This window comes from Chanos chanos, chromosome 9, assembly GCF_902362185.1.
Source record: "Chanos chanos chromosome 9, fChaCha1.1, whole genome shotgun sequence".
Taxonomy (NCBI): Eukaryota; Metazoa; Chordata; class Actinopteri; order Gonorynchiformes; family Chanidae; genus Chanos; species Chanos chanos.
Window position 1 is genome coordinate 42,893,871 of NC_044503.1, and position 17,853 is coordinate 42,911,723.

At 41.1% G+C, this 17,853-nt stretch overlaps 1 protein-coding gene across 1 annotated transcript; it reads left to right on the forward strand.

Moving 5' to 3' along the window:
* The first annotated feature begins 3,046 nt into the window (after window positions 1–3,046).
* On the forward strand, window positions 3,047–10,365 carry LOC115821834 (interferon-induced very large GTPase 1-like). The gene is made up of 3 exons (XM_030785621.1): window positions 3,047–3,884; window positions 5,427–9,899; window positions 10,337–10,365. Exons 1-3 carry the CDS (start codon window positions 3,047–3,049, stop codon window positions 10,363–10,365), a joined length of 5,340 nt encoding a protein of 1,779 aa, XP_030641481.1.
* Window positions 10,366–17,853: the final 7,488 nt, after the last annotated feature.

Here is a 17,853-nt window from a genome sequence, read left to right on the forward strand (position 1 = left end):
TTCTTTTTGGTAAATCAGCAGCTGTGTAGTTTATTTACAGTAAATACTTAAGAATGAATTATACATTATACAAGATAGATACATGAGACAGTGTATACAGTGAAAAATGTACTAACTAAATAAATAGATAACAAAGTACTTTTCGAGCTATTTAGTATCCTATGTGTCGGGATGCTGTAACCCTTTTTACAGAGCCTGTTCAAGCAGGGAATGTTGTACCTCGCTGTTTTGTGTTCCCATTTCAAGTGGAGAGATATTCGACCGACAGCCTAGAACAATAGCCTAGGTGTGATCCCAACCCCCTCCTAACGACCGCGTCATGAATCACTTGGTCAACTGACCAACTCAGAAGTTCCCTTCAATGTAGACTAAAAGATTGTTTGACAGTGCCTACTGTCGGCCTACTGTCATCTTTCCCTACATAGGGAATTGCGTTCAACGTGTATTTTGTCTCAACGTCAGCGGCCACCCAGAATTTAATAGCAAATTAGCCCGGTTTTAATGGCCATGTACTGTGTGAAACGACACATTAACGACTTGATAGGGAACAGTTGTTCATCTACAGTTATGTTCTCACTAGGTGTGTAAGAAGCAATACTTTATCAAAAATCTAATTTATCTGTCACAAGGTGGGCAGCCCTTGCATTCTTCTCATCAAAGCGCAGATAGCGCGTGATATCGTGGAATCTCTGTCGAGACATCCGTCTCTGAAAATGGAATTTCCCACATTAGCAGACCAGTAGTCGTCCGGGTTCATGCTTTTACCGCACATAATACCTCTCAAATAAAGGAGACCCGCAGTTTGAACTTATCAGCATCATTTCGGTCAGTTTCTGCTTCAGAGTATTTCTGAATCTTTCACCACATTTCTGTGTCAATCAAACACACTAAACTGCTCAATGTACCTGTAATATTGTCCTTGGCATAACATGTGGGCCCTGGGGTTTCTCTCATGATATTGCACTCTCGCGCTCTACCCAGAGGGTTGCCAACAGTTTGTTTAACCCATACTGTGCCGTCTCTTGCATAGGGTGTTATTATATTGAATGAATTAGTATCTGCAAAATTCCTGCCAACTATCTAAGTCGTATAATAATTAGTTACGCCCCTGTACGTGAAACAAAATTGCGTTTATTATACGTTGATCCGCTTTACAAAACATTTGCATTTTAATATTGTAAATTATTGTTGCAGCTCTAAAATAATGTAATGTCATGACATGAGAATAAAGCTTTTCATAGTCTACACACGAACTATTAGTCATATGATGACCAATTACGCACGGTTCAAGTAGGCTAGTGCAAAAATTAGTGACAATTGATACACCCATGTAGGTCTACATGAAACAAAAATGCGCTTCATAGTTATTAAATTGTCGTCATTTTTGCACATTATGTAATATTAATTTATAACTCTCGATAGATATATATAAAACCCTGATATATATATAAAGACGGAAAACTAGTACGAGCGAACCCTTGTGACATCTGCTGAGAGAAAAGAGAATCGCAGCCTTGAAAGGCAGAAAACAACATGGCCGAGCACGAGGCTGATGGCAATTTCACAGAAATAGGAGCAAAATAGCTTTAAATTAGCTTGTACAGGGGTGATTTTTGAAAATTTAAGGCTGCTGGGTGATAAAACGCACAAATCTAGGAAAAGTCATGAAAGGAGGGTCCTGAAATTTGACCGAGTGCAAAGATTTAAAACTTAAAAACTTTAAAAAACGTAAAACTTAGATTTTTTTTGGGGGGGGGGGGGTCACTGCGGTCTGATGACCGCCGCTCGGTGCTTCTAGGTATAAGTAGGTCAAACCACCATGGTGCTTCTAGTAAGACGTCACAGCGGTCAAATGACCGGCACTCGGCGCTTCTAGTGTTAATGATTAACAAGCACACAACCTCCGTATTTGGCAAATGAACTGCGCAAACTGAGTGCAAATGTTGACAACAATAGAGAGGAAAAATAATTAAGAGGTTACTAATAAAGTTCAATAAAAAATATTAACAGAACAATGGGACAAGTAAGAGTTAAACATGACAGAATGGCCAAGGAAGGGCAGTTCAGGAATTAAAGCTTGCTCCGCAGAGACTGCATGTATAATAAATACGTAATAGTGTAGTTTCTGCCAATGCCTCTGTGTTAAGCTAAGCATTGTGCTAAGCATTATTCACTGAGCATTACTGAGCACTACTGTGGTCACCTGTGCTGTTGTTGGAACCATCTGTACATGTCATCAAGATTGTTCACAAACAACAATAACAACAACAAAGCTCTCCGCTCAACTGTGGGCTAAGGGTAACGAGATAGTCCAGTTATTTCCTGAATCAATGTGAAAATGTAGTTTTTTGATGCTTTATTTTATGGTCAACAGTTCACAAGTAAAACTTGCTTAATATATTACTTCATAAATCAGTAAAAACTGCCGTTATTTAGATTTTGTCAGAACAAATATTGGCAAATTTTATTAATACTCCAAAGACATCTTCCCTGTAAAGCAAATTCCATTCCAGCTATGTATTTATGAAGGATAGAAATATTTTGTGTGACTACTGTTCAAATAATGGTAGCGTACGAATATTCTTACTAATACATTCAGTCATAGGGCCTGTTTTTGTGTGTGATTAGCATAATGGCCACATTCAGAGGTATAAAAGTGATGAACTGTGAGGTGAAAAGGAATTGTTTCAAACTGAAATACATTAAATTAAATTTAAATTGTATAATATGCTCATGCTTTGTGTTTGACAACGTAACTTTAGTTACGACTAAGTTTCATTTCTATTTCACTTTAATTTCTTTTGTTCCTCCAGGAAATGTGAAACACAGAAGAAAATCAACACGTTGAAGACACTGTTCATTATATTACTTTCCAAATTCAAATCCTTAGACTCATGTGGTACTGTATATTTGAGGTGAAACAATGTTAGGAAATTAGGGAATAAACCTGGATGACATCTGCAGTTAGTAAATGAAGATAACCGTGTGACCAATCAGACATCTTTGAGAAGATAAAAGAATACTTGAAAAGTGTTAGAAGGCCAGAATGGAGTCATTAAAAGAAAATATAGCGCGGGTTAAGGAAAGTCTAATGGAGCTTGAGAATTTGTTTAAGGAGGGCAAAGATCGAAATGATGCTAAAGTAAAAGACATGGAAGACAAGATCCGCATTGCTTTCGATGTCCCGAGGGAAAGCTGGATGAACACCTGTCAAACTCTGAAGGATGTCATAGAAATCTTGCATAAACAGCTGGACATTGTACAGAGTGCAACACTCTCATCCGAGAAGATTTCAGATAAGGAGGTTCTGAAGAATGCATCTGGGGGTCTGGCTTTGGAAGGGGTTTACGAAACCAGGAATCCTGAAGACTTCCTGGTGAAAAGAGATCAGCTCATTGAGATTCCAGATTCGTTTTCACTTACCGGCCCAAAGCAAAATACCACGTACGAGCAGAGAGAATTTTCATCCCACAAATCTGAAACAGTTTTCCACAAAGTCATGGAGAAACTAGGCCATAGCTTTAGCTGCTCATTGAACATTGGATTCAAAGGCTTCAGCTTTGGCGTTGGAGTGGAGAAAAATCAATTTAGTGAGACAGAAGAAACAAGTTCAAATTCACAAGAAGAGTCCTACATCCTCCACACAAAGTACAACTACATCCCCCTTGCATCTGGATTTTTTCAGAAGGATGAACTCAAGCTTTCCACTGGGGCTGTTAATGCCCTTAAAGAAATTGAGAAGGTCATTTTGCATTCGAATGACTGCAAAACACAAACCAACAAAGTGAGACGTTTTTATGAGAGATTTGGGTCCCATGTTAACCAGGGCCCTCTACACTTCGGTGGAGTTTTCTGGTGGAGAGCTTCTGCCTCAGGCTTCAGAAGTAAAGATCTGTCAGAGGTAAAAAAGTTGACTTCTGAATCTCTAAATGTTTACTCTTGTGCTGGATTTGGATTTGGTGCGCTATCTATCTCAGGCAAAGCAACAAAATCCTCCTCACAGCTGAGAGGATCTTTCACTGGGAAACACAGAGAAGACCTGATGAATCAAGTGCAGCTGTCAGTCAGTAAAACCGGTGGTCCTGCTGAGATTGATGATCACTCTCTGTGGAAATTGCATCTTGTCGCTAATAACAGAACCTGGAGTGTTATTGACAGAGGAACAACCCTGATTCCTGTCTGGGAAATAGTGATGGCTTCTCACAGAGGTGATTTCAAAGACGTGTCCAGTTTAGGCAGAATATTGATGGAAACATACGCAGATATCACGAAGGAAACCGTTGAAGAGGTGTGGGGAGAGAACATTCTTTCTGAAGTGGAAAAAGCAAAAACTCTGATTCAGTCAGTAAAGGGGTGGAGTGCCTCTGACTGTGAATGCTACTTGACACAGTTGTTGGACTTAAAAAGCAAGCTCTTTGAGAAAACAGGATCCCACAAAACCTGGTTTCTGGAATGTCTCTCAAATGAGATACTACAAAATTACCTGTTTGAAGTGGCTACAGTCAAAAGCAGATCCACAGCTGTAGACTTGAGAATTTTGATGCGCTCTCTATTGGAACCAGATCTTTATGAACTGGGGAACTTCCCAAACAGAAAGACAATTATGAAGTGGGCTTACCATTCTGAAGAAGACATCCAAGAACAAGTTTCGGTGTCTGAATTCACAGAACTAGACAGAATCTTGCAGTGTGTCAAAAAGGAACTGGAAGACAGCAGACACCCCTTCAGTTCTGCTGAACAGGAACACAGTGCAAAAACAAAAGCTACAAAAACTGTAACCCTCTCACTGTATTCATTTTGTAAGTCCTTGGCAGAAAATGATCAAAAGGAAGCTGAACTGTTGATACTATCTATAATCGCAGTTGTAGGGTACAGCAAAGAAAGTAAGACATTTGATCATGTTCTGGATATGAATGAAATCATGTTTTTGCAGTCTGAACTGCAGAATTCAGTTAGCGTGTACTCCTCTCTAAAAGAACAGTGTTCCATTAGGGCTCAGGCCTACCTGTTGCAGACAGCTTTGACTGTTTCCACTGACAAAGACATAACGATTTCACCCAAAGAAAAGGGAGAAAGATTGGAGCTCATACAAACACAACTAAAGAACAAGCTTTCAACTCACATTGAATCAGTGATTGAGAAAAGCCATGATGATTGGGAGTCCCTGGAGAGGGCATTATATTCCATCATTACTGGCACCCAGACGAGTGATGGAAGTGCAACAGTCGAGGTGGCTGTCTCTCAGTTGGAAAATATACTAGTGAAGCAAGTGCCACCTTTAACTGAGGTTCAGACAACAGATGAGCAGAATACACCAGTGAATAATAAAGGTGAAAAAACTAGAAGCTTTATGGATTTGCTTCTGAAGTTGGGCCTCCAAGACTCCTACCCCAAAAAGATGATAAAATCTAATGTTCTTCTCATAGACAAATTATCTCTGAGTATAAAAGAGCCCAAAACAGAGAAAGACTTGAACTCCCTTTATCTCTACAAACTCATGACATTGGACTACAGAGCCAGGTATCTGTTTGTAAAACCTGAGGCAACTAACATGGATTTTGGGGAGGATGGTGCAAATGCTGAAGATGATGATGATGATGACATCTTTGATTTTGATGATAAATCAGACACGGTGGTGAGAGTCAAACAGGCACAAATTCACCCAATGGATGTGCACATGGCCATTTTACATTGCTCCAGTGACTTCTTGCGACAGTACATTTTTACGAAACTCTCTGCTTGTCAGTTTAGCCTACCCTTCTTGGTACCTAACCCCTGTACAGATGAAGTGGAATTCCCTCTCTGGGCACTCCGACACATCAGGAAATCATGGCATAGCAAAAAACAAACATCTGGCAGCTGTGGCAAGTACCACAACAGACAAATGTCCAACACACCAGTGCCAGTTGTTTCCTTCATTAGATTGGGAGTTTCTGATTCCAACTCCAAGTCCCAGATATTGAACGGTGTCATTAGCAAACAGAAGCACAGTGTGTTCTTCAACCGTCATTGCAAAGGCAGCACTCCAGACAGCCTGCTCATGAATGGAGTTGTGGAGATTGCATGGTACTGTCCTGGAGGGAAGGAAGATGACATATTTGATGACTGTGTGGCCTTTCTGAACCTTCATGGTGACGCAGCAAAACACCCAAAACAACTTGAGTTTCTTCAAGCAGTGAGTACAGTCAATGTGCTTCTAGTTTCAGAGCACCCTCTGACTGAAACCGCTAAAGAGGTCTCCCAGAAACTGTCCAAGTCCTCTGTCCCCTTGATCTGCATGTTCTCAGGTAAGGATAATATTCAGCCGTTAAAAAACCCTACAAAGGTGAGGCTAGCTGCAAAGAACAGGAATCAGGCTGAATTTACAGAGGAACTGATTTCAAGCATCAAACAGTGCATCAGTGCAAATAAGCAGACTGCAACAATTGAAAGGTGCTGTGAAGAGGCAAAGAAACTACAGTTCATAGTCGATGAGGATAAGCCATCATGCAAAGATGGATACGAAAAGGCCCAGACATTAATGTGCCTTCTGAAAGATGTGGAGGATGTATCCACCCTGAAGGAAAGGATTTTACCACTGCAAGGTCAATTGTGGCTTGACTGGTGCAACAAGAGCAAAGAGCAGAATCGACTGAAAGTCAAAGAAAAGGAAAGTATCGAACAGCAGCAGAGTAAAATTTCAGCTCAGATGACTAAGATCCGGAAGGAACAACTTCGTGAAGCCACTCCTCTCAATGACTTCATGAGATCATTCCTGGAATGCTTGACAACGCCTGCTCAGTTTGAAGGCACACGTCTGTACATGTTGCAGTGGCTTAGGATCCTCCTAGATGATCTCACCACTGATAGGCTAGCAAATCTTGAACAGAACTATCACTCAACTTGGAGAGAAATGAAAAATGTATCCAAAGATAAAGAAAAAGCGTCTCTTGTACAATCTCTGCAAACCAAGCTGGACGGAATAACAGACAAAATGGCCGCTACTACAGTTGGACTTCAGCATATTATGAGAGAGATCAGTCAACTCTATGAGGCCATTCTGATGTGCACACAAACCAAGAAAAACACTGAACAATACGCCACACTTCCAAAAATAGGGGTGACAATGCTGCTCTCTGGGTATCCACTGGAAATAATGGATGGGGATGCTGCCCATGTGCCTTCAACATGGATTAATGCTGTCCTGGATGAGCTCATCAACACCCTTGGAGACAAAAAGGTGTTTGTTCTGTCCATTTTGGGGCTTCAAAGCTCTGGGAAATCCACACTGCTGAACACCATGTTTGGTCTTCAGTTTTCTGTGAGCGCTGGGAGATGCACCCGCGGAGCCTTCATGCAGCTTGTAAAAGTGGACTCCAGCATTCGAAATGAACTTGGATATGACTTTGTCCTCATTGTGGACACGGAGGGACTCAGATCTCCAGAGCTCAGTACAAAGATATCGCTGCACCATGATAACGAGCTCGCCACTTTCATCATCGGAATTGGGGATATAACAGTGATCAACATCATGGGGGAGAACCCTTCTGAGATGCACGACATTCTTCAGATTTGTGTGCAGGCCTTCTTGAGAATGAAAGAGGTTAAATTCACACCTAGTTGCATTTTTGTGCATCAGAATGTTGCGGAAGGATCAGCTGGAGATAAAAACATTGAGGGGAGGAGACGTCTCCTGGAGAGACTGGATGAAATGGCTCGAATGGCAGCAAAAGAGGAGAATGTTGATGATATCACTTGCTTCAGTGATGTCATAAACTTTGACATTGAAACACAAGTTTTTTACTTCAAAAATCTCCTACAGGGAGACCCTCCCATGGCCCCACCTAATCCCTCATATAGCCAGAATGTTCAAGAACTGAAGATCAAGCTCCTAACAGCTGCATCATGGCAGGAGAAATGTAAATTTTCCTCACTGTCAGAATTCAAGTGTAGAGTTCATGACCTTTGGACAGCACTCCTGCAGGAGAACTTTGTGTTCAGCTTCAAAAACACAGTTGAAATGATGGTGTACAGTTCTTTGGAAAATAAGTACAGAGACTGGTCATGGAAAGTGAGGAAATATTCCCTGAGCCTTCAGACTGAACTGGAGAATCAAATTGGCAGCAACTTAATTCAGAATGCGACTTTAGCAGATCTGATGAAGAAGTATGACGAAGTCTATGAACCTCTCAAGACTGAGATAGAGAAGTATTTCGAAGAAGACAAAAACAAAGAGACCCTCATAAAGTGGAGGGCAAATATTGACAAACGTTTTGAAAGCCTGAAGGATGAGCTCATTGATGGGACTCTGAAAAAATGTAAGGAATTACTCACCTCCAAGCAAAACAGGTCAGAACTGGACAAGAGGAAAACCAAATACACGGAAGAGCTGACTGAGCAGAGCAAAAGGCTGGCATCTAAACTCAAAACACAGCAACTGACGGATCAGCAAATGATGGAGAAGTTTGATGAACTCTGGATTAACTGGACAGCTGAGGTGTTGAAATCACAACCCCCTGAGGAGCCACTGAATGTGAAAGCTGTGGTGGAATCAGTACTCCTCAGCCAGTTCAGTAAACAACCAGGCATCCAAGACAAAATTAAAAAAGGCTTGTTTCAGTTTGATCCTCAAAAACATATTCAACAAAATTTCTTTAAAAAGCTTGGGGATTTGATCTTTGGCAGTTCGTTCAAGCATTCTGTAGACGTTTTTAGAAACAAGGTTGTTCGTGCAATAAATGAATACATCACTACCAAAGAAGGTAAGAAGGATTTTGATGAAAACTTCATCTATGAAATTTTATCAAATATTGAAACAGAGATCGTTGCATTTGAGGGCACACCAAAAAATCCTAAATTCACCAATGAATTCAGAGTGGACTTCTCTGTCCATCTTTGCCTCAAGAATGTTGAAAGATTTCAGGAGATGCATAAGAAATTCAAGACTGCAAATCATCCACTAACATATCTGCAAAGCCAAAGAGACAACTATTTCCAGTCTTTCAAAAACTACTGCAAAGGAGCCAGCTCTGTGACAATATTTGTTGATTTTCTCTGTAAGCACATCAAGCCAGAGGTTCTGAAGGCAACAAATGAAAATCTCACTCAGCAGATAGTGGATGAAATGATGTCCAACAACCCAGCTCTCAATGGCAACCGATCGAATCTTGAGTATCATATACTGGAACATCTGGCAAAAAAGAAGGACTTCAGCATGTATGAGGAGTATATTGATCACCCAGATGTATATTTTGAAAGATTTATCCAAGAAAAGGTAAATGAATTTTTAAATGATGACAGAAAGCTGCATACACTCCATAAGGACAATCTGGTAAACCTGAAAAATCGTATATTAAAAGCAAGCACAGACACGACTAGAGAAGTGGAAGAAAAGGCAGGCGGTGCAAGCGTGTGGCTTGACTTGTTCTGTGGAAATGTGGGGAGTCTCATTACAATAAAGAGAGATGAATTGCATTGCATTGAAAAGGAAGACATCCGAGATCGGCAGTTCTTTAAAGACATGATGGCCAAATCCCTGGAAGAGATGGTTAAGGGTGAAAGGACTGATGTGGAGGCATTGAGAGAGAAACCTACCAAAATTCTTTTTCAGCAGGTCGAGGGATGTTGGGCCCGGTGTCCTTTCTGTACAGCTGTCTGCACAAACACCATCCCCGGCCATCATGAAGACCACAGTGTTAGGTTTCATCGTCCTATGGCTCTGACTGGCTTCCATTATGTGGACACAGTCAATTTTAGCATAGATTTCTGTACCACATCAGTAAACAGTGATGCAAGTTTCAGAGTACGTGATGAGGGTGAATGGATCCCCTACAAGAAGTACAGAAATGCTGGAGACCCCTACAATAAATGGAAAATTACTGGAGATGGCACTAGTCAGCGCTACTGGAAATGGTTCATCTGTACGTTTCGTTCAGAATGGCAGAATAGGTATGGATATAAATTCGCTGGTCAAGGAAGCATCCCAAAAGAATGGGAATCCATCTCAAAAGAATCTGCTTTAGAGGAGTTACAGTCATAGTTTAATTGGACATGGAGTAGGGATGAACCCAAATATGAATATGTTATTTGAGAAAGCACAAATAATGGGATGGAAATAGATATTTTCTGCCCGGAGTTGCTCATTATTATTCGGGGAAAAAAAAGGATGATTGTTATGTCTGTGCGTTACCCATTATGTTTCTGCAAATCGATTCATATCAACGTGGATGGCCACAAGTTAAAAATGCTGATTCTGTTTGTAACATAGGACTTTGATTTCACAAACTAGTCATTTCATCTTACAACACATTATTGAAAAAGTGATCTCCATATTCTGTAGTCTCCCCCACCATGTCAGGTTCAGGGGCTAGCAAGACAAAAGCCTAGTGTGGCAGTTGGTTTACCCCTGGTTTTCTGATTGTTCAGCATTCCCCAGTTAAAGGGGGTGGTGGTGGGGTTCAGACAGCTCATAAAACTTACTTTAGTTAAAAATAAAAGGAGAAGGAGAGAGATGAAAAACACAGTATGAGGATGCGGAAATAAATTTCATAAGCAATCATATAATCAGTCAAGTATATAATAAAATCATATGTAATTAATTTAATGCTTTGAAGGTAGAAAAGTTGCATTACCAATGAATATTAGGTTAGAAAATACATTTGCCCGATTTAAGGTGGCTTCCGGTATAAACCATGCCTCATTATAAATTAATGCAGTGTCAAAATTGTTTTAGTGAAGACACTTCAGTCAATTTTAGTCATATACGATGATTAATATATGACTCTTGGGAAGGGTGCTGCCTAAAAGATAAAAATGAAAGCAACATATTATCAATGTTATGAAACCTTCCAAATGACTTTCAATTGCCTGCCTAATTGTTGTTTAGCAATTCTTGTGTGCAAAATATAAATTTCTGTGCTTGCATATCTTCTTGAAATCAAGTAATGAAGCCACTTTCTGGAGTTTCCATGATATATCTTTAGAAACATAATGTTGTCTCTGAAGTCAATAAAACTGAATTTCATTTATGTATCCTTCCCCGTGTCTTGTGCCATTCTGAATTCTGCAGTTCACTTACCAGGTAGTGATGGAAAAAAACAGGATTTGCAGACACTACATCTAGATCATGATGTAGGTGTCTCACATACGTATTTTAGAAGATTATACCTCATTTTATATCATTAAGCCACATGCACCTCAGTCATTTCAGTACAAGAGTTTATTTGTCATATGTAGGTTAACACAGGATCAACGGTCCAATGAAATGTATGAGACGAGAGAAACAGGTCAACTCAGCAATACGAGCACACTAGTCGTAAGAATAAGAGTATAATAAGGGATTTAAATAAATAAAGAGTAAGACACATTTCAATTCATCCTCTGATGTATGTCTTCACTGATTTGACTACTTAACTTATTTGTATCTCACTTGATATTTCCAGCATATTGTCTATCTGCATCCACTTTTTGTCTGAATTATCAACATTTTCTGATTCGCCTTAAGGCCATTAAGCTACATCAAGATCTTGTCCTTCCCTACTAGGGCTGAGCAATTAATCGATGTCAAATTGAAATCGCAATGTGAAACAATGTGCTTAGCAAATCGCAAAGGCTGCAATTTAGGATTTAAGTTGTGGAGCATGTCTGACCTACAGCTCCTCAGAATGCTGCAGAAAGTTCCAGTGAATTGAATGGGCCATGCCGAAGTTCGGAGGTCCGACAGTTCTTCATAAGGACAGCTGAAAATAAATTAATGACTGGTTCTGTGCTTCTGATTCACATCTTTATATCATTCTGCAAGTAGTCCGTTCACTTATCATAATGGAAATAAACAGTCTATCTGCAATACATTGATGAGTCTGCAGGTAGCCTAGCATGTTGCTATGTAACACTTGCAACTTAAAAGTTCTGTTTGCTAGAAGGACTATTTTTCTCAGCGGAACCCACAAAACGGCAGTAAAACCATTGAGATGAAACATTGTGTAAGTTTCTTTTATCACTTAAGTAACTGTATAATAAGCGGGGTCCAGTTCGTCCTGTCGGAATTTATTTTTCAGTAATATAGCGGTAAAACAGTAGACTGAGAAATGGCTACTTTTTAGTTGGGCGCCAGACGCCCTTGAGGAGCGTCACAGAGAGAGAGAGAGAGAGAAGAAGGTAAAAAATAAAGAAGAATAGTGTAGTCTACTCAAGGCCTCTTTTACCACTATCAGACCGCATATGTGTCTAGTAGGGCCTAGATTCACATGCGGCCTGGCACAGCTAGCTCTAATCTCAGGGCAGTAACCATACAATACAGAATTCCCAGCAATATTTCCAAAACAACATGAAAACAATATATAGAGACCATACAACACCTATGTCCAGAGATTAAATATATTTACAGGTGTTAAAGGTCCATGGTGAGAAGGGTCATAAATGTTGGTCAAGTGGAAGAGAAACAATGTGTATTGTACAACAACAACCACCAAAAAAAGAGACAAAACCCAATGGCAACACACAACACAATACATAAATTTACAGCTTAGTTCACAAATATTTACATACATACATGAGGCTAAACTGAGGGTTCGTTTCTCATTACGGAATAATTGAGAGGAGGAACTAACAAAAAAAGAGAGGCGACCTCTGCAATGTTCGTCCCTCCTAATAACCCTTTTCCACTGCCGCGGTGCCGGTGCCGGTGCCTGATCGAGCACCGGGGCCGCGCTTTTCCACTGACAAAATACTGGTGCCGGAGCCGAAAAGCTGGCACCGGCACGGCACCACAGAATTGCTGGTCCCAAAAGTTGGAACCGCTGACGTCAGAGGCTATGCAAATAAAAACCACGTGAGAACCAATCAGTTCAGCGTTTGATACGTGACGTTCTCTAGAGGGGCGGGAATAACAAAAAACGTCTGACCAAGTAGCGGTAGGCTAAAGGATATTTGTAGCATGAAAATATGTATATGATTAAAAAATGTATGAGCAACAATTTGTGTCTACATCAATACGGGCTGTTGTTTACATGTTACATGAACGTAGTCGGACCCAGAGTGGTAGAAAAAGACACACTTTCTCTCTGGCTCTGGCTGGTGCAAATAAACCACTGCATGCAGACCTTCATTTAAACACTCGTTTTAACTTTTGAGCTGGGGTGACAGACTTACTATTTTCATGAATTTTGCCCAAAGAGCGAAAAGTTCTGGGACAAAATTCGTGAGGTGTTTCGCTGTGTGGAAGCCTAGCGTAAAAGTAAATTTATAAAGAGCAAGCAGATGCGTTCTGTCCGACATTATTTTTTCCCCACGGAAATTACCCAAACTTTCGCTATCGTTCGGTTCCCAAACCAGTGGAAATGCGGGCCGGTTCTCAAAAGGCACCAAGGCAGCACTGGCTCCGCACCGGCACAGGCACGGGCACGGGCACCAGCACCGTCCTAGTGGAAAAGAGACATAACTGGACTCTCCGTTGTCTCTTTTCCACTACGACGGTGCTGGTGCCCGTGCCCGTGCCGGTGCGGAGTACATGTACATGTAAACAACAGCCCGTATTGATGTAGACACAAATTGTTACTCATGCATCTTTTAATCATATACATATTTTCATGCTACAAATATCCTTTAGCCTACCGCTACTTGGTCAGACGTTTTTTGTTACTCCCGCCTCTCTAAAGAACGTCACGTATCAAACGCTGAACTGATTGGTTCTCGCGTGGTTTTTATTTGCATAGCCTCTGACATCAGCGGTTCCAACTTTTGGGACCAGCATTTCTGTGGTGCCGTGCCGGTGCCAGCTTTTCGGCTCCGGCACCAGTATTTTGTCAGTGGAAAAGCGCGGGTGCCGGTGCTCGATCGGGCACCGGCACCGGCACCGCGGCAGTGGAAAAGGGGTACGTGATGAATGAAAGGGTTGCCAACCGTGCGAACGGAGTTTAGCAGAACAGCAGATAGGGGTGTGAAACCAAGGCTAGTCAGGAAGAGTGAGGAGGCGGAGCTGCAATCCCATGTGGAGTCCAACCACTACGAGTCCATGATTGTAATCCGGTTTAGTATAGAGCATCCAAGCCGTACGAAAACGAAGCTGCGCGTACTGAATAATCGACTATTAAAAGTAAACAGACAGCGTCGGTGACTGGGAGGAAAAGAAAACCGCGAGAATGCCGTTTCAAGTTTTCCCTCACCGTAGCAGGAATCACGCCCCTTCCTATATTCTACGGCGGCCCCTTTCAGTCACGGCAAAAAGCCAATGACGTAACGGCAAATCAAAGAAAAAAATGGAGAAAGTTTGGTGATGGAAAGTTTAAGGTTTATGGTGACGGGAAAGTGACAGGTAAGGAAAAAATAGAAAGCAAGTTATTTAGCGGGAGATTTAGTGTTTTATAAAAACGATGAGCATGACACGGGGAAGGGTCCGCGTCAAATGCCACAACATTTAACACAATGTTTCTGTCTGTCATGCAAGACAAGAGTTTTAAGAGAGTTTGAGTGGTACATAGCCATGTAAACAATGTTAACAGTGAGCAGTGAAAAACCGTTAGCAGTCAAAGCTCAATTATACAATAATAAACCGTTAGCAGTCTGAGCTGTGGTGTAAACCAAGAATAACAACACTGCTAGCATTTTTCACACTTAGTAACGTCACAGGCATATGGAGAAGAGTCCAGCACTGAGAAAACATCCACACAACAGCAGGTCTGTGGTCAGAAAAAGATTAAAATGATGAAAAAGACTCAAACAGAGGCTGATACGAGATGATCAGAGACACTAACTTACACTAACTTTTCTGTACAAAAGTCACACACATCATAATTTCGAACACATCAGACAACACAACACACACACACCACAATGTCACACACATCAGAAAATACAACACAAGTCATATCACAATCTACAACACGTGTGTCACAATGTCAAACACAAGTCACAATGTCACACACATCAGAAAACACAACACACACATCACAATGTCACACATATCACAATGTCACACATGTCTGAGAACACCTCCTCCCCTAACACCTAACACCTCTAACACCCTAACGTAATTAACTCACACCTACTGTGTTCTTCTCTACCTAATCTCCTGCTCTCTGCCTTGAAAAGAAAACTTGCACTTATTGCTTGCACTTTGCCCTACTGAATAGATGTAGTACTCAGTAGGCGCTTTCGCACCAGAGGAACTTTTCATAGTTCTTAGAACTGTTGGAGAAAGTACCCCCTTTTTGGCGTGTTCGCACCGCAGGAACTTAGAACGATTTTAGTTCTAAGAACGCCGTTTTGAGGGGCTTTTTTAGCCCCTACTCCAGGGTAGGTACTATTGCAGCACAATAGGAACCTTGTGACGTAGGTGTACAGCCAATGGTCCAGACGCAGGTATACGATGATTGCAACCGCCATTTTTAAAGATCCGTGCAAAATATAAAGTCTTAGAACGTATTTCATTTAGCTTTTGATATCCATGTCTCAAAATGTCTGGAATTGTAGGAGGGGGCACATAATTTTTATGTTTTATTTTACCGGTATTTTATATCCCCCAACAATGACCATTTTGCAACGTCCAATGTATATTTGTACATTGAAGAGGTAGCGTACACTCCGCTTCGGTAGGTGCTTGTGTGTCCGCTTGTGTGGCTGTGATCCGCATTTTAACCTAAGATAAGAATGTGTTTATCCAGCTTACGATTTGAGGGCTGCGGCGGGGAAAAAGGGGGGAAAAAAAATACGATGCCGCGAGCAAGGGTCAGGCACAAGCGCTATGCTAGCACCCGAAAAGTACTATGCCCATCAAGTCATTCACTGCTACTGCGGTGGTAAATGCATAAATGCATTGGGAAATTATTTTCTCCATTGGACTGGGTCTATCGCCATACAGTTTTATTTTCGTTAATGAGAAGGCAGTTATAGGTTATCTGATGTGCAATCAATATTTCTGTCATTTAAATTCAATTAAACTCATTGCGTATACTGTAGTCTAGTTTGTCGATTTCTTTTGCCGCAGTAATGGTTATTTTTTTCCTTTTGGAGGTATTTAAAAGGTCTTAAAAGTCATTAAATTTGTACTTCAAAATGTGCAGCTATCCTGGTTAGTCATAAACAACAGCTCTTAGCTGCTATACCGTCGGCCGGCTTACGTCACTTCAGCGTTCCTACTGGCGGTGCGAAAGCAAACAGAAAAAAGGCCCTAGAACGAATGTAGTTCTAGGGGAAGCTCCACAGGGGGTAGTTCCTATCGAATTAGACCCTAGAACTGTTCGGTGCGAAAGCGCCTAGTGTTTACTCATAGGTCTCTCACTATACTGGAGTTTGAATTGTTTCCCCACCTGTAAGTCACCCTGGATAAAAGCATCTGCTAAATAAATGTAATGTAATGTAATGTAATGTAATATATCACAATACACAACATACATGTCACAATGTCACACATATCACAAAACACACACACACACGCACACACACACGCAATGTCACACACATCACAACATGCAACACACACATCACAGACAATGTCATACACATCACAACATATGACAGACATGTCTAAAAACAATGTCTCGTTCCAAAAATAAAAATCTAGAGAAAAGCTTTTTACAGCTTCTTCAGTTTTAATTAAATCATGAAATGTCATTTCACTCATTCCTGGATGTTGAGTTTTTGAGTTAGTTTGTCTGTTACCATCCGTTACTATTGCCGTAGACTGTCATGTTAGCTTAATTTTTATTGTTGTCATAGTAACTGATATCCTACTGTTTGACTGGAGGGTTGTTGGTTCAATTCCCAGGCCCAACATCCAACTGTATGCCCTAATGCTCCCCGGGTGCAGAGGAATGCTGCCCACTGCTCCTGCGTCTGTTGTGTGTTCACTACTGGTGTGTTGGATGGGTTGAATTCAGAGGACAAATTCACTGCTCACTGTTCACAGTGTGTGTGTGTGTGTAATCACGGAGACTTAACTGTTGTTACATAAACCGAAATCTAATCATCTGAAAAAGGAAAATGTTGAGGAGAGACATTACAGACAAACTCTGGCTGAACAAAACTAATGAAGTAACACAGTCATGAATGACCATGGATATGACAAATATAAACACAGGAGAGATTCACGCTCAGATAAGAGTCACACAGGAAAAATAAAGACAGAAATAAAATGACAGAGTTGTCTCTGGTCAAACAGTCAGTGAGAAAATTCTCCTGTCTGAATGTCCCTTTCTCTGCTTTTAACTTTATCTCCCAAAAAACGTGTGTTTAGTTCCCCACAGAACAGAGGCCTGTGTTCAGTTCCCCACAGAACAGAGACCTGTGTTCAGTTCCTTACAGAACAGAGACCTGTGTTCAGTTCAACACAGAACAGACACCTGTGTTCAGTTCCTTACAGACCAGAGATCTGTGTTCAGTTCCCCACAGACCAGAGATCTGTGTTCAGTTCCTCACAGAACAGATGCCTGTGTTCAGTTCCTTACAGACCAGAGATCTGTGTTCAGTTCCTCACAGAACAGATGCCTGTGTTCAGTTCCTTACAGACCGGAGATCTGTGTTCAGTTCCATCTGAAACTAGGAGACATGGTCATAAAAACTGTGTTTAGACTCAGAACCCTGTGTGTGTCTGTGTGTGTGTGTGTGTGTGTGTGGCGTGAATATGTGTGTGTGTGTGTGTGTGAGAGATTGTGTAGCGTGAATATGTGTGTGAGTGTGTGTGTGTGTGTGTGTGTGTGTGTGTGTGTGTGAGAGATTGTGTAGCGTGAATATGTGTGTGTGTGTGTGTGTGTGTGTGTGCCCACTCGCTACAGTCTGTATGTATGTGAATCTGTTGTAAATAGTGTGTATAGTATGTATGGTGATGAGAACTTTGATTCTTAACTAAATTCTATTTTGTTGTAATACGTAATATTAGAC